The sequence below is a fragment of the Crocuta crocuta genome, unplaced genomic scaffold, assembly GCF_008692635.1.
Source record: "Crocuta crocuta isolate KB4526 unplaced genomic scaffold, BGI_CrCroc_1.0 scaffold62, whole genome shotgun sequence".
NCBI lineage: Eukaryota > Metazoa > Chordata > Mammalia > Carnivora > Hyaenidae > Crocuta > Crocuta crocuta.
The window spans coordinates 3,373,981-3,399,049 of record NW_027529173.1 but is presented as its reverse complement, the minus strand read 5'-3'; the positions used below and the strand labels follow the sequence as shown (position 1 = coordinate 3,399,049).

Sequence of the window (25,069 nt, the reverse complement as noted above, 5' to 3'; positions counted from 1 at the left end):
GGACCCTGTGTCAACAGCTTAGAGCCTAGAACCTGCTTAGGATTCTGTGTCTCCCTTTCTTTCTCTGCTCCTTCTTCACTTTCTCTCTCTCTCTCTCTCTCTCTCTCTCTCTCTCTCTCTCTCTCTCTCTCCCTCCCTCCCTCTCTCTCTCCCTCCCTCCCTCTCCCTCTCTTTCTCCCTCTCTCTCCGTCTCTTTCTCCCTCTCTTTTTCCCTTTCTCTCTCTTTTAAAAAAACATTTAAAAAATTTTAATAAATAAAAATATTTTGTGAAACTCATTACAACTGAATGCACTTATAGATGGAATACAGTATTTCCAACTTGAATAAGATTATAATGACACTGTGATCTAGAAAACTTAGGGTCTTGGAATGGAATTGTCAAATCAGGGTCATATTTCAAAGTTGAGAGAAGTAGGGGTGCCCTAAAGAATAAGCCAAGATACATTCTCATTACCTTCCTCCTCAACTTCTCTATACTCCACCACCTCATTTCTATTCTGTCACTTCCTTTTAGTTTTAGACATCATCAGTTCCCACCTGGATTTTTGCCAAGATGTGAATTGGTTTTCCTGCCACCACTCTCATCACCTTCCAATTCATCATTCAAGATCTGTCCAGAGGAATCTTTTTAAAAACTTAAACCTGATTCTCTGCCTCTTCTGCTTAAAATGGCCCCCTTTCACCTACAGGTTGAAGTCCAACATCATTCACATGTTATTCAAGACAGTGTGTTAATTATCCCCATGTCTACAACAACAGTCTCCTTCATCACACTCAAGATTTTTTCCAAATGCTCCAGTTGTGCCTAGAAGTGGACTTTGTAACCACCTCCACCGCCACCGCCACCACCACCACCACCAACAACAACAGACACATGAGATTCATGTCTTTGGACATTTGTGTGCACTATTTGCTCTTCTAGGCTTACCTGCCTCTATTTCAGGTTGACTAACTTCTGATGGCTTTTCAAATACTCCATCATGTGTTATTTTATCTAGCAAGTCTTCTCTCACTTTCCCATCATCTTAAGTATATATTCCACTTAGTTCCTCTGGGGATCACATGGGGCATTTCCACACAGAATTGTCATTTAAACCATGAATTTCTTGGTGTGAGGTAAGTATCTCAACATCTGGCACCGTCTTAACTTTCAAAAAAAATGTTAGTTTGTGGGTTCATTCACAGTTAGAATTGCTGTCATTTGGTCCCAGTTGAAAGCTTTATGATTCTCAAACTTTGGTAAGAATAGGTGATCACAGCAAGTAATGTTGTAGTAGACAACTGCATGGGAAGTGAGTGGGGAGATTGGGTCTTCTCCCGTAACATGATATCCATTCCTTTGTGAAGCACTAAGATAGGGAGAGGTGGATTACAAAATGGGAGAGATAAAGGGAAATGAGATCGTTCCTCTGTTTTGAGAAGCGGAAATGAAGTGTCAGAGAGTCTTGCCAGTATGATAGGATGGTCAGTGGCAGAGCTTGGTCCAGGACCCAGATATCTTCCTTCCCAATCCAGCATTCATCCATTTGCCTTTACAGTTTTTTTAATATTTTATTTATTTTTTTTTATTTTATTTTTAGAGAGAGAGAGAGAGAGTACTCATAGAGTGGCAGAGGGAGAGAGAGAGAATCTTAAGCAGGTTCCATACTCGGTACAGAGCCTGATACAGGCTCGATCCATGACCCTAAAATCATGACCTGAGATGAAATCAGGAGCTGAACATTCAACTGGCTGAGCAAGCAAGGTGCTCCATCCATTTGACTGTTCTATTCTAGTGGAACTTTTTTTTTTTAGGTGAGCAAACTCTGCATGCCAAATTCTTTCCTATTTCATCAGGCTGCAAAGATAGTTCTAACCTGGTAAGTCATGTCAGCACCTAGGAAGATTGTCCTGCTTTGATTTGGGATAACTCAACACTTCACACAAAAAAATAGCTTAGGGACTGCAAGAAGGCCATTGACTCTGCTCTTTCATATTTATCCCACTGGCATGTTCTCATGCAATGACCTCGTCTTTTCCTCCTTCACCTTCCCTGCCTCAAAAAATGAAACTTCCGTATGACATGTGGAAGGGTGCCAACATCAGCCAGTGCATATATTAAAGTTTTAAATCAGTTATTGTTCTAGTACACACCCTAGTGTTAAGAAAGAAAGAACATCCAGCACTAACAAACCTGATTGTTCTGGCAAAGTTGCCATTCAATTCATGCTGGCATTTTGGGGCTTTTCTTTTTCTTTAATATTCTAACCTCATTTTTTTTTATAAAAAGGTAATGGCTCAATAGCAATTTTTAACATTACTATTTCATTCAGTTTCTCCATGAGACTTCTACCTCCCAGTCTCTTGAGGATTTCCCAGGGGGCACTATGCCCAGGGTTTGCTTACTTAATTGTAGAGAGAACTGCCAGGCTGATAGTGAGTTCAACAGACCATGGATTGTTCCTCACTTTATTACCCTCTAAGCAAGGGAGAGATTCAGGCTTGGGACTATGAGCCCTTCACAACTTGGCATTCTTAGGCTGAGAAAAAGACTTAATCATAATATTTAAGAAACCAGATTACAACTATGTATAACAGAGGATTTTAACTTAACAACTGCTCTGAGTTGGACCTATACAAGTATTCTGGTTAATACTGCTTTCAAATTCCTATTAAAGTATGATGCATTTTTTTTTTCTAGGCAAGTACTGGAAGTCAGTTAGGATGGTGGCTGTGCCAAGGGGCTGTGCTGTGGCTGGAGCACAGTTGCAAGAGGAGACGGAGACCGTTTCTGCCCTAGCCTCCCTGACGGTCGATGTAGAACAGCCCTTTGCTTCTGAAGACAGCAGGTATGGATCCAAGATGGGGGAGTCATTAAGGTCAGTAACATCCAAGATCATTGTTAGCATTTGTGAACCTCTCTCCAGGCTTTCCTTCACCTGTCTCCTCCACTTCACCACCTGTGTTCTCCAAAGCCGCAGATGCCACAGCGCACACTATAGGCCACCAAGAATTCCATTCTTCATGGGAAACAGAGCTGGGGCATGTGGTTGCAGTTCACATAGAAATAAAGGGAGTGAGATACATGGTGAGAAAAATCACTTCTTATTGAATAATTTAATGCAGATCATTATGGACAGTGCTGCTTGTGGGCTTTACTTCTTAATTACCTGTAGTTTTCCAGATATTCATTTTCTATCATTAATTTGAAATTACTGATACAACAAAGTGAAAAACGGGAGAGCAGAATCTGGAAGTAATACTAGTCAATTAGGTAACCTAAATACGTACAAGGTCCTTATATGACTGTTCTTCTGGTGCAAAGACTGGATAAAGATACAAGTGGCCTACGAAGGAGACCAGAGTGTGTGAAAAGGAATGTGTGGACTCTCGAGTCTGATTTTATTCTACTTTATGATAAAAAGAAGTTGAATCCATCTAGTCTTCCTATGAATATAGGTTTCTGGAAAAGAAAAACAAGGTTAACCTAAGGTTGAATTTGCTTGTTCTCCTTCAGAGAAATGTTTGTAGGTTTGTGCATTTTGGTGTTCATCATCCTATCATACAGACAGTGCTACATTCAAGATTTCTTTTAAGTCTGCCCCAACCAAAGCCATCACAAAGGTGCATATATTTACACTGGTGCTTTCTGTGGCTGGCTGGAAAGCCACATTTTCTCAGTTTAAAAATGTATCGGGTGAGGCTTTACTAAAGCTCTGCCAGCTTGCACTTTTAAATTGCTTCTGAGAAGGAAATCATATTCCCTCTGTCAATAACATCACCATTAATTACACAGATCCTGCTACCTAGTACCTAGTTGGCAGTTTTCCCAAGAATGCACAAATTTGAACCGTTTTTAGCTTTCTTGCTTTTACTGGATATTCAGAGTTTAATGGATTTAACATCTTGCTTTGGTCAAGAGCAAGCGATGCATTGAATAAGATATTTCATTTTTATGCAAGTATTTTTTTTCTTACTATAACCACTTTAAGACCAGATTACCTGTAGAAAAAAAAAAGTTGTATAATACTGTATTAGAAGGCATCTTCATATGGGCATCTGGAGCATTAAGGAAAACTTATTTAACTTCTTTGATAATATGAACTAACCCCCTGTGGTTCCCAGCTAAGAACCAAACCAAGTTCATAATCCAAAGGTGTTGCAATTATTCCCAAGGCCAAATGCAGTTAGTTGTCTGTCATTTGAGGACTATAAAACTGAGCAAACTAACATCTGTTAGTGTTGGATATAAAAGGAATACATCTATTCTTTAGAATTCATTTAATATGGAGAAATGAAGCTAAATTCCAACTTGAGTGAAATGAACTATCAATAATTTTTCTTAGAATAATTAAGAATAATAAGTCATGTTATAAGCCCAATAGTATAAAAATCTCAGAACTTTGGCATGAATTGGCTCTATAAGTATGCTTGCTTATCCTCAGGTAAATAGTGTGTTTGACTTCTAATAACCTACCGGGATTTAACCCTGGCTTCAGCTCAGTGATTTTTTTTTTTTAACTCACAGTGATTTTTAAGCTCCCTCTGATGGCAAAGAGAGAATGAGAATAGAAATGTTCTGGTGTATAGGTAAAACAGAGTTTAAGCTTCTGACCTGGATTCATGTTTGTTTATCAGTATGAAACACACTATATCTATGTTAATTGATTTTTCTTATGGAAAGAAAAGTAGTTTTGCTTGAAATATTTTCTATGGCTTTGCACTCACTTTTTCAGCAAAGGAAAAGATAAAATTCTTCTAGAATTGGATTTTGCATTTCTATTGAACCATGCATGAACTTCATCATAGAGAGTCAGAGACAGAGAACCCTTGAAAGCCACAGCACATTCGTTCTTTTCAGGGGCATGCTATTAGAATTGTCTCCCTACTCAATACAGGAAAGAAGACTTTCAGAATGAGATAAAAAGATGGAAATGTTCTTGGGCCTTGTTATGAATGTAGTATTATAAGTACACAGGAAATTTTTAAAAATTAGAAAAATCAGAAAGCTAAATGAATGGAAAAGAGTGAAGGCAAGATTCTTTTTATAGGAAATTCTTGCCAGTTATTTTGGAGGATATATTGGTGTTTGGAGTGAGATGACTCATTTTGTACTAAGATTTTGGGTAAAGCAGCTCTTTTCCTGGCCAACTCATATCTGACTCATTTACCACTAGTGAATAAGGGATAAAATGCTCCTGGCTAAGAACCATTATAAGTATTTTTTGTTCATTTTTCTTGGATGGGGGGTGGGGGGCAAGAGGGAGATGACAACACATTAACAATCATTTCATTTTTACAACCTATTGATGGACCACGAAGGGTAAATTATTAGAAAAAGGCTGATATGTGGGGATTCATTCTAAGGATTATTAACTGAAATACAGTTTTCAAAACATAGTTTTCAGGTGGCAAAGGACTTGAGCGAGAAAGAAATCAATAGCAGACCAGGGAAAGGAAGGAAGGGAGGGAGGGAGAGAGAGAGAGAGCGAGAGAAAGAGAGGAAGGGAAGGGAAGGGAAGGGAGGGAGGGAAGGAAGGAAGGAAGGAAGGAAGGAAGGAAGGAAGGAAGGAAGGAAGAAAAGAAAGATGAAATGGGGCCCAGTTATATGTTCAAAGAAGATTTAAATAGATGGACTTGATCATTTAGAAGAGAGAACTAAGATTTTAGGTTTCTTTTATTTGCTAGGAGACTGCACCTTTAAAAGATTATAGTTTGCATTGGTTAGATATCTGTTTCAAATGCTTCTGCTTTGAAAAGGTCAGTGCAGTATTCAGGTTTATTCTTGGATACCATTTCGGGCTCTGATGAAAATCAAGAGAAAGCTCTTTCTGGCAATCAAAACTTCAGGATGATAAACTATTAAGTTATTGGAACACATTTATAATCCAGAATTTCTGAGTGTCTCTTTTTTAAACCAAAACAGAAACTGAAAGTTACATTTTTCCTTTTTTTTTAATGTTTGTTTATTTTTAGAGATAGCATGCAAGGATGCGTAGGGGAGGGGAAGAGAGAAGGGGAGAGAGAATCATGAGCAGGCCCCATGTTATCCACACAGAGCTGGATGCAGGTCATGATCTCACAACTTCATGATCTCAACAATTGTAAGACCTGAGCCAAAATCAAGAGTCAGACGCTTAACCAACTTAGCCACCCCAGCACCCCAAAAGTTATATTTTTCAAATGTAATTTGTCCTGTTGATTATAGTGTGAACCATGTTAGATTTTCTTACTACAGTATGATCTGGTTGTTTATTTAATTATTTAATCTTCAAATTTTGGCAACTTTTCTCATAAGATGGTTTCAAATCATTATATCATACAGAAGTATGAGAAAATATTTGATACCAAGTGTAGCCATTTTGTTTTTTTAATAACTTACTCATGAGTATAAAAAAATGTATAACAAAGGTTGGAAAATCCCAAGTATCATCTACCTTAGCTTCGAATGGCCTAACACTAGTGCCAGGGACATTTTAAACCACATTTTTCTGTATGTGAATATTTATATAGAAATATAGACCACTATCATATTTCACATTCATGTCTAATATTCCTAGAGGCAGAATTTTGTTTTCTCTTCTTTAGGATTGTATCTCCAAGGCTTCTAAAAGCTCAGTATTGCACAAATTATGCTTGCTTCTGATTTTTCTCTGTGATACCATAATTTTGAACACTTGTTTATCTAACCAAGCAAACATTCCGATATAAACTTTATTCTGAATTTTCATCCAATGTCAGCAAAATCGTAGTTGAAAAGTGGGCTAAGTGGGCTAACAATTTGGAAGCTCCTGGTAAGAAGAAGGATAATCTGTTCCTTCTTCTCTTCTTTATCCTCCTGTTTCTGGAACCATCTTTTTATCTCTGTTTTCGGAGCCTATCATGTGATCATGGGGCATGTTTGAAGTCTGACTTAGCATGTTAGGATTCAATCCAGTGCCCCTTTATATATATTTAGGATTCCATTCTGAATTATTTTTAATTTTTAAGTTTGTTTATTTTTTTGTAAATAGTTTCTTGTCAAGTTGCTTTCCATATAACACCCAGTGCTCATCCCAACAAGTGCCCTCCTCCATGCCCATCACCCCCTATTTATTTATTATTGAGAGAGAAACAGAGAGAGCAATGGGGGAGGGAAAGAGAGAGAGAATCTCAAATAGGCTCTGCACTGTCAGCACGGAGCCTGATGTGGGGCTCAGACTCATGAACCTTGAGATCATGACCCGAGCCAAAACCTAGAGTCGGACACTTAACCGACTGAGCCACCTAGGTGCCCCATACATTCTGAATTCTTTAAAGCTTTTTTTAATGTTTTTTATTTATTTCTAAGAGAGAAAGAAAAAGACAGCGTGAGCAGGGGAGGCTCAGAGAGAGAGGGAGATACAGAATCCGAAACAGGCTCCAGGCTCTGAGCTGGCTGTCCGCACAGAGCCTGGCTCAAATCCATGAACTGTGAGATCATGACCTGAGCTGAAGTCGGACGCTTAACCAACTGAGCCACCCAGGTGCCCCACTTTTTTTTAAATTTTTAATGTTTTTCATTTATTCATTCTGAATTCTTAAAAGAATTATTCTCTGAGGTAAAAGAAGCATATTTGAATGGAACTATAAGTAAAATAAGATCACATGATAACTTTAGCTTCCCATCATTTCATCTACTCCTTCATTCTTTCCTTCTTACCACTACAAAGGAAGAATAGATTATGAATCAGCTTGCATAGATTCAAATCCCAGCTCCAACCTAATAATTATGTGGTGTCACGGAAGTTATTTATCACCCTGGGCTTTATTTTCCTTCTCTTTAAAATGAAGGGAAAATTTCATAGGGTTTGAGGATAAAATGAAACAGGACATCTTAACATAATGCCTGATACATAGTAAGTACTCAATAAACATTAGTTTTATTATTTTTCCATCATTTTTCTTCTTTCACAATTTATTTTTCCCTACTTTAATACAAAGGTCAGCATCCAGTGATCTATATTAGAATATAGAGGCTGTACAAGGGCATCTATGTCTAACTGTTCATAGGTTAAATCAGTAGTACAGTCATTAAAAACAAGAGATTGATGAATAATTTCTAAGCAATAAATTGATTGAGTTAATTAATCTGTAATTAGCTGACTTAACTCAAGACTTTCACAATGCCTCGTACATTGTAGGTAATGAGTAAATAATGAATGAATCCAAAGAGAGAAGACAAAATATTGTTAAAATGATAACATTTTGTGATGATACTGAGAAATTCTTGTCTCTCTCAAATTACTATGTTTTTTGAGAGATTAGTGTTTTTATATTTTTACAAGAATTTTTTAAATGTTTATGTTATATTAATTTTTATAGGACTAATTGACAATGTCAGTTTTCAGATAATTAGAATCCATCGTACTCATATCATAAAGATGGATTGAGTGAATAAATGTAATAAAGGAGGGAGGAGGAGGCAAAGTATCTGAATGGAGAAAGAAATTATATTTAGGGAGGGAGAAAAACATGGGAGTGATGCTGACACATTACAGAATTATCCTCCAACCTACAGAATGAGGAAAGAGAATATCCATTCCATTCTTTCTTTAAACTCATCCGATTATTCTTTATGTGCCAGGCAAAGAGTTGAGAGTCAGGGTCGCAAAGCTTCCTTGCAGTCCCCAAAATGTTCATATACTTGGGGATTATATTACTTTTCTATTGCTATCTTTAAAAGTTACTGTAAAATTTGTGGCTTTAAATGACAGAAAGGTCAGAAGGCTGACAGGTCTCCCTAGGCTAAAATCAAGAGGTTAGCAGGGCTTGGGTCCTTTCCTAGAGGATCTAAGGGAGAATCTCCATCCTTGACTTTTCCAGTTTCTAGAGGCTGCCTGTATTTCTTGGTTCATGACCCCCTTCTGTATCTTCAAAGTCAGCAACTATACATCCTGCTGACCTTTCTTCACTTATCACATCCTTTTCTGACTGAAAGAAGAAAGCTGGGAAAGCTGCCTTATAAACTGGGAAAGATTCCCTGCTTTTGAAGACTTGTGATCCTGAGAGCTCCATTAGGATAATTAAGATAATTAAGATAATTTCTTCATCTCGAGGTACTTGATTTAATCACATCTTCAAAGTCAGTTTCACCATGCAAGGTGACTATATTCACAGCTTCTGGGGAGTAGAACATAGATACCATTGGGGGTTATTATTCTTCCTACCATAGGATTAGTCATGAACAACCAAATAAAATAAGTGACAAGTGATTTGCTATATTGAGCTGTAGAAAAAAAAAGAAGACCTAACAAAGGCCAAGAAATGGGGAACAAATCACAGAACAGGACAACTGAGCCAGAGTGGGAAAATACATAGGATTTCACCTACTAAGTAAGAAGAAAGATATCCAAGATAGAGTCAATAGCTTGAGCAAACCATCTGTTTTTTTAAACTTCTACTGCCAACACTCAGTCCAAAGTACCTTCATCTCTTATCCAAATTCTTGTAGTAGTTTCCTTACTAGTTCCCATATCCATTTTTGCTTCCTTTCTAATCCATTTTCTACAGTGCAATCAGGGAGCTCTTCAAAACCAAACCAAACAAAAAACAACTGGAGAGCAAATCCTATTGTGCCTCTGCTTAAAACCCTTAATTGCCTTTCTATTCTATTAGCATAAAGATAATCATTCTTAGCAAGACGCATAAGCCTTCCATGTTCAGATCTTACCTTGTTTTGTACCTTATCTCTGAAATCTTCTTTGTTTTCTGATCTGTGTTCCAACAGTGAACTTTTTTTCATTTTTTTTTCAAACTGGAACATACCTTACATATACTAGTATGCACAGATATTTTTTTTTTACTTATTCCATGCTCAAATAAACACCACCCAGAGCAAGATCAAGAATATTTTCCTCACCCAGAAAGTTGCCTTATGCCTCTTAGTCAATGCCACTTCCTCCAGAGGTAATTCGTTGTTTGTTTTATAATTTATAGTTTTAACACTCTAGATTAGTTCTGCCAAATTTTAAAATTCACTTAAAGAGAATCAGTAGGTCATACAGATTTTTATGTCTTCTTTTATTCCACTAAGCATAATTCTTTTGAAACCCATATAGTCAGTAGCTTGTTCCTTTTTGTTATTGTACAGTATCCTTCTGTATAAACACACCATAAGTTGTCTATCCGGGTACATATGGATGGGTGTTCGGCTTGTTTCCTACTTGGGGCTATTAATTTATTTTGCTGAGGATTTTTATTGAGACCTAATTGACATGTAGCATTATATTTTAGGTATAAAACATAATGACTTAAGATATGTATATATTGTGAAATAATCACCACAATAACTCTAGTTAACATCCATTAGCACACGTAGTTATAATTTTTTTCTTGTCATGAGGACTTTTAAAATGTATTCTCTTAACATTTTTCAAGCAAAAAACCACAGTCCTATTAACTATAGTCACTATCCAGTACATTACATCCCCAACACTTACTTGTTTTATAATTGGAAGTTTGACCACTTTTACCCATTTTGCCTACTTCTAACCCCTACCCTCACCTCTGGCAATTACCAGTCTACTCTCTGTATGTGTATGTTTAGAGGTTTTATAGATTCTATAGGTAAGTGAGATCATATAGTATTTGCTTTCTCTGATTTGTTTCACTTAACATAATGCCCTCAGGGTCCATCTAAGTTGTCACAAATGCCAAGATTTTCTTCTTTTTTATGGCTGAATAATACTCCATTGTGCCACATTTTCTTTATCCATTCATCCACTAATAAACACTTAGGTTGCTTTTATGTCTTGGCTATTTTAAGTTATACTGCGGTGAGTATAGGGGTGAATATATCTTTTTTAGTTAGTTAGTCATTCCCTTTGATAAATACCCAGAAGTAGAATTGCTGGATCATAATATGGTAGTTCTATTTTTAATTTTTTGAGGAACTTCCATGCAATATTTTCATAGTGATTGCACCAATTTACAATTCCACCATTAGTGCATGCATGTTCTCTTTTCTCCTCATCCTTGCCATCACTTGTTATTTCTTGTCTTTTTGATAATAGTCATTCTAACGTATATGAGATGGTTTCTTATTGTGGTTTTGATTTGCATTTCCCTGATGATTAGTGATATTTAGCACCTTTTCATGTCCTATCAAACATCTGTATTTCTTCTTTAGAAAAATGTCTACTCAGATCCTCTGCCATTTAGGGCTATTATGAATAAAGCTATCAAAATTTATTATTGTGGTAAAAAGCATGTAACATAACATTTTCCTTCTGAACCATTTTTAAGTGTACAGAACAGCAGTGATAACTGTATGCCCATTATTGCGCAGCATATCTCTAGAATTTTTTCATCTTGCAAAACTAAAGCTCTTTACCTATTAAAAAACAATTTCTCTTTTCCCCACTCCCCAGCTTCTGGCAATCACTATTCTACTTTCTGTTTCTAAGGATTTGACTGCTTTAGATACCTCACGTAAGTGGAGTCATGCAGTGTTTGCCTTTTTGTGACTGGCTTACCTAACTTAGCATAATGTCCTCAAGGTTCATCCATATTGTAGTATATGATTATAGTCTAACCTTTTTAGAGCTGAATAACATTCCATTGTAGGTATATGCCACATTTTCTTTATCATTCGTCTATTAATGGACATTTAGGTTGCCTCCACCTCTTGGACACTGCGAATAATGCTTCAAAGAATATGAGTATGCAATTATCTCTTCAAGATCCTGTTTTCAATTCTTTTGGATATATACCCAGAACTGGAATTGCTGGATCCTATGGTAATTATATTTTTAATTTTTTGAGGAACCTAAGTCTCTATGAAATTTTCGTACAAGTTTTTATTTTGTGAACACAAGCACTCAATTTTCTTTGATATACCTAGGAATAGACTCACCAAGGTGTGGGGAAACCATGTGTTTGTAAAACACTTCCAAACTGTTCTCCAAAATGGTTCTGCCATCTTTCATTCCCACCAGCAATGAATGACTATTCCAATTGCTTCATATCCTCACCTACACTTTGTAAAATTAGTCTATAATTTTAGCCTTTCTAGTCAAAATTTATCTTACTGTGGTTTTATATTTTTTACAAAGACCTATATTCATGTTCATATCATGCCTCTTGGCACATTTCCTCCATTCTGTTTGGAATACTTATCTTCCTATTCCTCCCACTGATCCTGCTATACTGGCCTCCCCATTTTCTTCCACTTATCCAAAAAATTCAGATCAAATATCACTTCCTCTTCTTGGAGAATGTTCACTGACCATCCACACCCAAATTAGGTCTAGTACCCCTGTTACATTTTGTCTCCACAATACTTGTAGTACCTAGAACAGAGCCAGGTGCATAATAGACATGCAGTAATTACAGTTTGAATCAGAGAGATTCAATAAACTGGAGAGTGCCAGAATTAGTAGAGATGTGGAGCTTTGGAGGCTGTGGGAAGGTAAAGTATGGCAGCCATTCTGGAAAGCAATTTAGTACTATTTACTATATACAAAGCATGGGAACTAGTAATCCTGCTCCTGAAGACTCTCTTGTCTAAAGTCATTAAAGTATATATACTAGGAAGTTCACTAAAGTTTTATTCATGGTGGGTAGACAGAGGGAGTCAAACCTGGGGTCCATTATTGGGAGAATGAATAGTTAAAATGTGGCAGATATATATACCATGGAGATGTCATATAGCTAAAGCCTAGATAAACCTAATTACCTGAATAGATCTAATAAATGCAGTACTTATTGAGAAAATTAAGCAACAGAAACTAAACACACACACACACACACACACACACGTGTATATAATGGATATAAATATGTAAGTTTATATATAAATATATAACTATATATTAACATAAAAAATATATGCCCACAAANGGCTTAGAGGAAGAAGAAAAAAGTAAGATATTAAAGGGATTCAATTAAGTCAGTGAAACAAGAGAAAATATATATTACTAAATAACATTATTAATATAAACAGAAATACTGTTTTAAAAATCATAGGAAATTAAATACATTTAAGGAAATGTACAAGAATCTAAGGCAAATACAAGAATATAAATTTATGCTATATATATTTTCTCAAGTTAAATTCTTTACTTTCAGCTTTGTATTTTTGTCAGTTATCTTAACCTGGGATTGCTAGACTGAACAGATCCTTCTCTTAAATATATGTAACCTTTACCCTTTATTGACAGGGAATCATCAGTGTTCATTCACTGTGAAGTTGGCTTGCTGTAGTAGAAATTTATGTCTTTCAGTTAGCTACACTTTTGTACTAAAATTTATCTTTGGAGGTTTTATTTTATATGTATTCCTGACCTTACTGTGTCTACATCTTACCTAATCACAAATGTAATTAAATTTAATAATGTAAATAGTGTATATCTTCCCTTTCCCTATCTCCTTCCACAACTGTGTTACTGTTAATCAAGGTAAACTCGGTGTATGTGTACATTGATGATGGAAGTGGGGAGACCCCACATTTCCAGAGCATTGCTTCCTACTCTTTCACCAAACACACACACACACACACACACACACATTAAAAGGTCATTCCTCAACAGCTCATTTTCTAAGTGTTTCATGAAGATTTATGAAATATGAAGACTATAAAATAGTTACCTAGGGATAGGAATTAAGTAAAGACAGTACTGCCTCCACTGAAAGCTATGTATGTGAAAAGGGTAATACTATAAATTATCACAATGGCAGGTATAAATAATATAATTCTTCTGTAATTGTTCAACACTTTATAGTATATAAAGCATTTTTTTAATTACAACCCTGAGGGCAGGTCAAGGAATATTTCAGTTTTAAAGAGAAAATTGAGACACCACAAACGTTGACTTGCCCAGTTAAATTTTAGAAAGTGGTAGAGCTGGGACTTGAGCACAGAGCATCTACCAGGAGATTCTGCAACTTTCTATGCTACTAACCCTACTTCTATGCAGCAACATATAGAGAGAGCTGGTTAGTTATGTGGATATGTATTTGATTCAGTAGAAGGTAGGGATTAGTAAGTGGACTATTTTCAAAAAAGTGGTTACTATGACTTTTTTTTTATTTTGGAGAGAGAGAAAGTGCATGAGTGGGGGAGACAGGGAGAGGGAGAGAGAGAGGATCATAAGCAAGACTCACACTCAGTGCGGAGCCAGATATGGGGCTTGATCCCACAACCCTGGGATCATGGACCTGAGCTGAAATCAAGAATCGGACACTCAACTGACTGAACCACCCAGGTGCCCCAAACTATGAAATGATTTTGAAGGGAGGAAAGAGAAGAGAAGCAACTGGGGAAAGCTTTATTTTGTAGTTGAAAGTCCCCATGTTTCAACAAAAGGGGCTCTGTTTTTGCCAATGAGTGTAGGTCACACAGTACATACCCTGTTCATGTTCTCAGAGTCTAGGCTGGACATGTGTGTATCTGGAGAATGCATAGATCCTCCACCAAGGATATATATGTGTTACTTACATCTGTGACCTCTGGAACATTTTCTCTCTACACTATTGTCTCTGAAATTCCAGTCATAACTGAATCCTGGGTATAGGGGTAAAGATCATCTTATTGAGGATTTGGGTTAGAAATAGGAAAATTCAGGTTGGGGAAATGATGTCACTATTATGGGAGAGCAGAGACATGAGCTTTTTTCCCCCAACAAAGATCAGTCATCGGACAGCCATCCATGAACAAATACAGCTCTGGGAGTGCTTAGCAGCCCACTCAAAAACTTTAGCAACACAGTAGAACAAAAAACCTGAGAATAACAACATAAAAAGGGAATGAAGAACAGCTTCATTTTGCCTGAGTCATCCATTCTCCAGACTGACACTACTCAGCACCAAGAGGACCTCAGCTATAGAGCTCCCCTCGCTGGGAAAAAGAGAGTGGGGTGAGTGACCAGCCTCCCCACCCTTGTGGGACACTGCAGGCAAGACCTACTTCAGTTTAGCCCCACCCAGAGAACTGGCAAAGCTGAGATGTATAGAGATAGCCTGGAACAAGGAAGAAGTGGGGGTGCAACCAGTATCAGAAATGCAATGGGAGTGATCATGGTTCCCAGTGACATGCTCTGCAAGGAACCCAGTAGCTTTTACTGCTGAAGAAACCAATGTCCAAAACAGCTCCTTCAGACACCCTGGAGATTTTACCACAAGGTTTTTACCAGAGGTTTTCATGTTCATGCTCTCCAGGTGCTCAAGTCTCTCCTCATTTCTTCCCTCTGCCCCCTATGCCTCTGCAGCCTGGGACTTATCCTGGCAGCCAGCCCCAGCTTCTGTGGCTGCACCAGCGCAAGACACCAACCTGGACCCTGGTGCTGACTCACCACCATGCACGGACTCAGGGATAGCCCCTCCAGCTGTGCACCTGCACACTGCTGGCCTGACTCCCATCACCAGCCTCCACTGCCATGTGTGCACCCATGGCAAGACCCTGCAGCTGTGGGAGTCCATGCTGACAGTTAAGGCCCCCACAACTGGCAGAGGACAGGATTCAGCCGTATCTTCTGTCTCTGGCCTGCTGAGCCCATGTGCAGCTAGTCCCTCCAACTCTGCACCTGCAGTCTCCTGGCCAACTCACTGGCCTCAGCTGCCATGTTTATTTATACCTGTGGTGAGACCTGGCAGCCACAGGAGCATACTCTAAAAATCAAGGGCCACAAAGTTGCATGTGAGCCCACATCTAACCCTGACTCAAATCCAGTGATTGGAACCACTGGACTCAACTGCATCTAGCGCCTTCAGCTGTGTACTTGCACCCCACCAACCTGAGTCCCAATACTGGCCTTCACTGATGTGCCCCCAGGAAGGCCTTGTGATCACAGGAGTACATGTCAAGATCCAGTGCCCCTACAGCAAGTGTGTGCATCACTGGCCTCAGCCACTACAGTGGCCTGTCCTGGTCCCTAACTGCTGTACTTAAGGAAGATACTGAGGACCCCCAAATCCCTTGCAGCCACTCCCCTCCACCACCACAGTGCTCACCAAGGACCACACAGTTGTCAGTGTTATGGACCTAAGCCTGAGCCAACCAAATATCATGCCCCCCACTGCTCCAGACACAGAGCCACAGAGATCATGAAGAATCAGGGAAACCTGATGTCACCAAAGGAACACAGTAAACTTCTAGGTACTGACCCAAAGAAATGGAGGTACATGAATTTCCTGAAAAAGAGTTAGAAATAATTGTTCTAAAAATGCTCAGGGAGTTACAAGAGAACATAAACAATTTAACAAAAATCAGGAAAACAATACAGGAACAAAATGAGAAGTTCAACAAAGAGATAGAAAATAATCAAACTTCAGTTTGGAGCTGAAGAATACGAAAGCCGAACTAAAGAAATCAGTACAGAGCTCCACATCTGATTGGACCAGGCAAAAGAAAGAATCAATGAAGGCAAAGAAAATTTGAAAATATTGAGTCAGAGGAGCAAAAAAGTAAATAAGAATGAAAAGGAATGAAGAAGGCCTAAGGGATTTATAGAACAATATTAAGACAATCTATGAATTATTGGAATACCAGTAGAAGAAGGTGACAGAAAACTTATTTAAAGTAACAATGGCTTAGGGTGCCTGGGTGGCTCATTCAGTTGAGTATCCAACTTGGTTTCTGCTCCAGCCATGCATGATCTCATGGTTTGTGGGATCAAGCCCTATATCAGGCTTTGCACTGACAGTATGAAGCCTGCTTAGGATCATCTCTATCCCTCTCTCTCTGCCCCTTCCCCCTTAAAATTAATAAACTTAAAAAAATTAAGTAATAATGGCTGAACTTCCCAAACCCGAGGAAAGATTTAGATATCTGAGTTCATGAGGCTAATATGTCAGCTCAAAATTCCAATCCAAAATTATCTTCTTGGGGCACCTGGGTGGCTCAGTCAGTTAAGTGCCCAAGTCTTGATTTCAGCTCAGCTCATGATCTCATGGTAGTGAGATTCTTCTTCTCCCTCTCTCTCTCCCCCCTCCCCCATCATATTTCTCTCTCTCTCTCTCTCTCTCAATAAAACAAACTAAAACCAAAAAACTGATCTTCTGTAAGACACATTATAATAAAACCGAACACACTATAATAAACTAAATAAAACTGTCTAAATCGAAGACAAAGAGAAATTTAAAAGTATCAAGAGAAAAAAATTATCTCATACTGGGGAACTTTCTTAAAGTTATCTGTGGTTTTCTCAGCAAAAACCTTGCAAGCCAGGAAAGAGTAGGGTGATATATTCAAATGCTGAAAATAAAAAACTGCCAACCAGGATAGTTTACTTAACAAAGTGGCCCTTCAGAAATGAAGTTGTTTTTTCCAAACAACTGGAAGCTGAGTAAGTTCATCACAACACCTGCCTTACAAGAAACGCTGAAAGCAGTTCTTTTAGCTGAAAAGAAAGAATGATACTGAATAACTTGAAAACATGAAAATATTATGTACACTAATAAAGATAAGAATACAATGAGAATCAGAATGTTCCAATACTGTAATATGATGTTGTATTAATCACTTAACTCTAGTATAAGGGTTAAAGGACAAAAGTGTATAGCTATAGCTACAATAATTTCTTAGTAGATATATAGTATAAAAAGATGTAAATGACGTAAAAAGAGTAAAATGTAAGGAAGGGTAGAATTTTGCATGTGAGCAAAGTTAAGTTATCAGATTAAATGGACTGTTATATCTACAAGATGTTTCAAGTAAGCCTCAGACTAATCACAATTCAAAAAGCTATAGTAGATACACATGAAATAAATAGAAGGGAATCAAAGTATACCACTAAGAAGAAATATCAGTTCAAAGTAAAGACATCAAGAGAGGAAGAAAGGAACAAAGGGACTACAAAACAACTAGACAGCAGTTAACAAAATGGTAATAGTAAAGTTATTGGCTATCAACAATTATTTTAAATGTAAATGGATTAGATTCTTCAGTCAGAAGGCATAACATGGCTAAATGAATTTAAACAAACAGGACCATCTGTATACTGCCTGTAAAAGACTACTTTAGCTTACGGGCTCAAAGTGAAAGGATGGAAAAGATATTCTATGCAAATGGAAACCAAAATAGAGAAGGAATAGTTATATAAGAAAAAATAGATTTTGAGTCTAAAATTGTATCAAGAGACAAAGAAGGTCATTATACATTGATAAAGAGATCAGTTTATCAAGAGGAAATAATTATAAATATACATGGAACCAACATCATAACACCTAAATATATTAAACAAATATCTTAAGGGAGTAATATAAACAATGCAATAATAGTAGGAGACTATTATTAGTACTTCAGTACTCCACTTTCTACAATGGATACATCATTGAGATAGAAAATCAGTAAGAAAATATTGGATTTGATTTATACTTTAGAGCAAATGGATCTAACAAACATACATATACATTTTATACAACAGCAGGAAAATAGACATTTTGCTCCAGTGCACATGGAACATTCTCCAGGACAAATCAAATGTTATGTCACAATACAAGTCTTAGCAAATTTTTAGACTGAAATTATACCAAGTATGTTTTCTAACCACAGTGGTACTAAACTCAGAACCAATTGCAGGAGGAGAACTGGAAAATTCACAAATATGTGGAAATTTTAACATACTATTGAAATAATAGATCAAGAATGAAATCAAAAGAAAATTTAAATAATATCTTGAAACAAAGAAAAATGGAAACAGAATATAACAAAACTTATGGGATAAAGGAAAAGCAATGTTAAGAGGCAAATTTACAGCAATAAGTGCCTCAAAAATAAATAATCTCAAAACACCCTAGTTTACATCTTAAAGAACTTCTAGAAAAAGAACCAAAAGTTGCCAGAAGAAAGTGAATAACAAAAATCACAGCAGAAATAAGTGAAATAGAGAATAGAAAAACAATAGAAAAGATCAACAAAACTGAGAGTTGATTCTTTGAAAACTAAAAAGGTTAACAAACCTTTAGCTAGACTTACCAAGAAAGAGGACTCAAATAATTAAATTATTAATGTAAGAGGATACAACTAATACCATACCAATACAAGTGGCATAAGAAACTACTATGAACAGTTATATGCCAACAAATTGGATAACTTTCAAGAAATAAATAAGTGCCTAGAAATATACAACATACCAACACTGAATCATGAAGAAGTAGAAAATCTGAACAGACCAATAATAAGTAAGGATATTGGATCAGTAATCATAAACCTCTCAAACAAAATTCTAGTCCCCGATGATTTCACTGTTGAATTCTTCTAAACATTTAAAGAAGAATTAACAGCATTTCTTCTCAAACTCATCCAAAAAGTTGAAACTTAGCTTAATATAGTCCATATTGCCTCAATACCACAAGGATTCTACAAGAAAAGAAAATGATAGACCAATACCCCTGATCCACTTTGATGTGAAAATCCTCAACAAAATACCAAACAATTTCAACTACACATTTAAAGAATAATACAACATCATCAAGTGGAATTTATCCCTGGAATGGTTTAACATATGCAAATCAATCACTGTGATACATTACATTAGTAGAATGAAAGATAAAAATCATATGATTCTCTCAATAAATGCAGGAAAAACAACTGATGTTTAACATCCTTACCTAATGAAAATCTCAACATATTGGGTATAGAAGGAACACACCTCAACATAATAAAGGCCATAATAAAGAGCCACCGCTAACATACCCAACAGTAAAAAGTTGAATACTGTCCCTCTAAGATCAGAAACTACGGAAGGGTACCTACTCTTACCACTCCTATTATACATTGTACTGGAAGTCCTACCCAGAGCAATTAGGCAAGAAAAAGAAATAATAGGCATCCAGACAAGAAAAGAAGTAAAATTGTCTTTGTTTGCTAGTTGCAGAATACAAAATAAGATCTATATACCAAAAAGACTCTTATGAAAAACATTGAAAATGATACAAAGGTTTAACTATACACACAAAGTGTTCATCACCCAAAGTCATCTATAGAGTCAGTGAAATTCCTATCAGAATTCCAGTGGCATTTCCCATAAAAATAGAAAAAAAATCCTCAAAATCATATGGAATTACAAAAGCTGGAAGCATCACACATCCTGAGTTAAAACTAGATTACAAAGCTCTAGTAATCAAAACAGTATGGCACTGTCATAAAAGCAAACATATAAACCAATGAAACAGAACTGACAGCCCAGAAATAAACCCTCAAACATACAGTCAACTAGTATCCAGACAAGATACTACCAAGGGAGCCAAGAATATTCAAAGAGAAAACAATAATCTCTTCAGTAAATGCTATTGAGAAAACTGTACATTCCCATGCAAAAGAATGAAATTGGACCCAATCATGCACCACTCACAAAAATTAACTTGAAATGGATTTGTAAGACCTGAAACTATAAACATAGTTATAGTTTAGGAAAAAACACAGGGAAAAAAGCTCTAGACTTTGGTCTTTTGCAGTGAATCTTTTGGGTATGACAAAAAGAAGAAAAACCAACAAAAGCAAAAATTAAACATGTAACTACCTCAACCTAAAAGTTCTGCAGAGCAGAAGAAATAATCAACAAAATGAAAAGGCAACATGTGATTCAGAAAATACTTACAAGCCATGTATATATGTGATATATATTTACAAACCATGATACATATATAAGGGGGTGATATTCAAAATATATATGGAACTCCTACAATTCAATGGCAAAGAAATAATAATTTGATTTAAAAGTTGACAAAGGACAAGAAGAGATATTTTTCTAAAGAAGACATACAGATGGCCAACAGGTATATGAAAAGATGTTCAACATAACTAGTCATTAGGGAAATGCAAATCAAAACCACAATGAGATACCACTTTACATCAGTTAAAATGGCTAGCATCAAAAAGACCAGCAATAATAAATGTTACTGATGGAGATTCCTCAAGAAATTAAAAATAGAACTACCATGTGATGCAGCAATCTTATTACTGGATATATATGCAGAGGAAACAAAATCACTGTCTTGAAGAGATATCTTCACTCTCATGTTCATTGCAGCATTACTTACTATAGCCAAGACAAGGAAACAGCCTAAACACCTGTCTTCACTGATGGATGAATGGATAAAGAAAATGTGGAATAAACTTCCAGTGGAATATTATTCAGCCATAAAAGAGATTCAGCATGAGTGAACCTGAGGGCATTATGCTAAGTGATACAAGGCAGATGGAGAAAGACAAACACTCATTTGTATGATCTTACTTACATGTGAAATCTAAAACTTTTGAACTCAGTATGTATTATAAGATGATGGATGTTAACTAAACCTATTATGATAATCATTTCATAATATATGTAAATCAAACCAATATACTATATACCTTAAACTTATACAGTGATATATGTCAATTATTTCTCAATAAAACTGGAAAAAGCCCACATTGAACTTACAGAAACAGAGAATAGAGTTACCAGGGGCTAGGAATTGGGGGAAGTGGAACAATGTTGTTCAAAGCGTGCAAACTTTCATTCATAAGATGAATCAATCCCAAGGATCTAATAGTCAAGGTGACTATAATTAACAATAATGTATGCATGAAAGTTGCTATGAGATTAAATCTTGAATGTTCTTACCATAACAACCAAATGGTACTTACATGAAGTGAAAGATGTGTTTTTGTGGTAAACATTTTGCAGTACGTATGTGTATCAAGTCATCACATTATACACCTTAAACTTATACAATGTTGTATGTCAATTGGATCTCAATAAAGCTTTAAAAAAAATAGGAAAACTCAGATTCCATTAAGGTTTTCTTCTCAGAATACTGATAATTTTAGTTTGGAAAGATTTTAATGGAGTATGACTCATTTAAACAGTTTTATATCTTATATAGCAATTCTAAACGCTTTCTACAACCTCCTTATCCGGTACACTCTTGAACAGGCTATAACTTCCAAAGAAATGATTTTTTTTTTTTTAAGTACTCACATGGACTGATTTGGCACTCCTTCTTTTTGGTAATGTCAAATAATGAATATCTGATATTTCTCATTCTTTAGAGGATGCATTAAAATTCTTTTTATTACCATCTCATTGATAATAATTTTATTTCAATAATTTAAGTGTATTATAAAAACACTAAGTTAAAGTGGCAACTGCTTGGGGCTCCTGGGCGGCTCAGTCCATGAAGCATCCGACTTTGGCCCAGGTCATGATCTTATGGTTTGTGATTTCGAGCCCCATGTTGAGCTCTGTATTGACAGCGTGGACCCTGGAGCGTGCTTCAGATTCTGTGTCTCCCTCTCTCTCTCTCTGCCCTTCCCTCCTCTCTCTCTCTCTCTGTCTCTCTCACTCACTTGCTCGCTCTTGCTCTCACTCTTGCTCTCTCTCTCAGAAATATATAAATGTTAAAAAATTTTTTAATGGCAACTACTTTATAGATACATAGAAATCTTGATTTATTTTCCTTATAAATCTGTAAAACAACATGGCTAAATAGTTCATTTATCTTCATAGACAGCTGTGTTTTAAACAGCATTGTCTTCCCATTATGAAAGTAACTCATTATAGAATACTGGCAAGCATAAACTATATGAAAAAAAATGAAAACCACGTATCTATTACTCCACCATGCAAAGAGAACTATCATCCAAATATTGTTTCCTTAGTTTCCTTTGATAGCATAGGCATTACTCTGTACCTGTGAGCCATTCACACAATTGTATGCATATGTTAGATGACAAAGGTACAAATCCAAATTATTAAATAATGTCTCATAGTGTTTATTGTTTACAAGTCAAGTTTGTATCCTTTTTTTCACCTTATCTAATTCATTAAGGAACATTTTTCCCCTCTGGTTTTGAACATAAACCCACCGCGTCACAGAAGTGCAACGTTAGCAATTACAACATTAGCAAATAGTAGAGCTCAGATTCAAACTTCCTTCTCTCGACATCTCAAATCCCAGTATTCTTCCTCAACAATCCAACTACCTCACGTATTTGGACTTCTCCTACAGTCTGTCCTTTTGACTAAATTAAAAATCATTCTTAAAGTTTGCCTTAAAACTCCCTCAGAGTGTTACTAAATTAAGTTTAAATATCAAGTATAAATTTTCAAGCAATTAGTTTTGGTTTTGCCTGAAGAGAACACCCCACAGATGATGCCGAATAAAAACTATTTACACACTACCATAGAGCATTTCTTGTAAAAATGTTGGGTCTGTAGCAGCGATTTACTAATCAAATTCAGAATTTGATTTGAAATGCCTCCGGCAGGCAGCCAATCCAGTTATGAAAGAACAGAAGCAAAAACTAGAGCCCTGGTAAGTCTCCTACAGAAGCTAGCTGGGTTCTTTGCTCTCATTAGCAAACTGGTTCCATAGGAAATCATTGTGATTGCTCCTAAAATAAAATATTATAGTTAATTTTTTCAATAAATTATTGAACTGTACTAGACACAAAACATGTACATTTCAGAATCTAGAGTTATAAAATATTTTGACATGTTTTAATATAAACAGGAACATTTCCAATGATTGCTTGGATCTAAAATGTTTTTCCACTTGACATTTGTTTATACTTCCTAGGAAAGAAACTCTATTTATGGATAACTGAATAACACAAATAAACATCAGAGAGAGCTGAAAAATCAGCTTTGATTATGCATGAAAATCTACAATGTCATTGTGTACTCTTATGCCGTATTCTGATTGCCTGTTTATTTTTACAGAACTGCTGGTGAGCCTATGGAAGAGGAGCCAGCCTTGTGAAGTGCCAAGCACAACCCCCCACCATATTTCCTGTGTGTGACATCATTGTGTATCCCCCCACCCAGCACCCTCAGACATGTCTTGTCTGCTGCCTGGGTGGCACAGATTCGATGTAACGTAAACACTGGGCACAAAATTCTGAACAGCAGCTTCACTTGTTCTTTGGATGGACTTGAAAGGGCATTAAAGATTCCTTAAATATAACCATTGTGATTCTAAAGTTACAGTAAACCACGATTGGAAGAAACTGCTTCCAGCATACTTTTAACATGCTGGCCGACCCACTCCCAGGCCCAAAGTTTGAACTAGTAACATCCAGTAGAGCGTTAAGATCTTGTTAATTATGGATGCTATGACAGCCAGCAAAATTTTGGGCAGAACCTGAGAAATACTCATTCCTGACATTCTAATCAGTTTTTTTATTGTGTAATTTTTGTCAGTCTTAAATTGCTTACAGGATTTGCTTTTGGATATGAACAGATAGCAGTTCCTAACACACCGCGGAGGGGAGGGGGGAATTGTTTTGTTTTGTTTTGTATGTTTTGTTCTGTTTTGTTGTTTTTTGGCCTTTAACACATGGTTCAGCTCTTGCTAATAAGAGTTCAAGATGGAGAAACTGAGATGAGGCTTTGTTCAATGGAATAAACCATGCTTTCTCTCAAAGTCCAAATGCCAAAGGAACTTCACAAACTGTATGTAATGGTGCAATATTTTATGTCACAGTTTTTAAGAAAAATAACCCTATTTCTCTAACCTCCCTCTGTGTGTTCTCACACGTGGGAGATTTGCAACTGTATTTGAGGATGAGGTCTTCCATCCCCCTCGTACATCTCTTGCTCTAATGATAGTTGCTTCAAGTATATGATCCATGGAGGATGGTCTTAATTTTTTCCAAACCTATCAAGAACTTAGTTCTAACTTTCATTTTCTTTCCTCCATCACATCCTTTCTTCTTACCTTTCATCCTTCCTTCCAATAGAAAAGCTAAAGATTACCCATAATTTACCAGTTACTTTCCCAGTTACTTAGGTGCTTTCAGTATTTCTTATTTATTTACTTACTCACTTATTTACTTTTCAGATTAACAATTGCTTGGCCTGATGTGTTCTTTTAGCTCTTACACCACTGAGGTGAAGAAATGCTACTGAATTTTCTAGATCTTTGAAATATGTTAATGACAGCTTTGCCTATTTGAAGTTACCTTGAATTGAGTTAACCTTGAAGTTGTGCCTTCCTGGGTGGTGGGGGGGGGGAATAAAAACACAAACAAAACCTTTATATATGTTGCCATAATGTCAAAGGCTAAAAATAAAGGACCTTTATTTCTGAGGTTAAAATCAATTTACTAAATATAAGTAGGTTATACCCCTACCTACCAAAATT

General features: G+C 36.5%; 1 protein-coding gene across 1 annotated transcript in view; it reads left to right on the top strand.

Annotated features, from left to right (window-relative positions):
* HDAC9 (histone deacetylase 9) overlaps window positions 1-23,889 on the top strand; it is a 908,040-nt gene extending 884,151 nt beyond the window's left edge. Inside the window, exons 27-28 of the mRNA XM_077757662.1 lie at window positions 2,682-2,859; window positions 23,647-23,889. Coding sequence (XP_077613788.1) covers window positions 2,682-2,859; window positions 23,647-23,686 — 218 coding nt within the window. The 3' untranslated portion in view covers window positions 23,687-23,889. The remainder of the gene's footprint in view (window positions 1-2,681; window positions 2,860-23,646) is intronic.
* The last annotated feature ends 1,180 nt before the right edge of the window (window positions 23,890-25,069 follow it).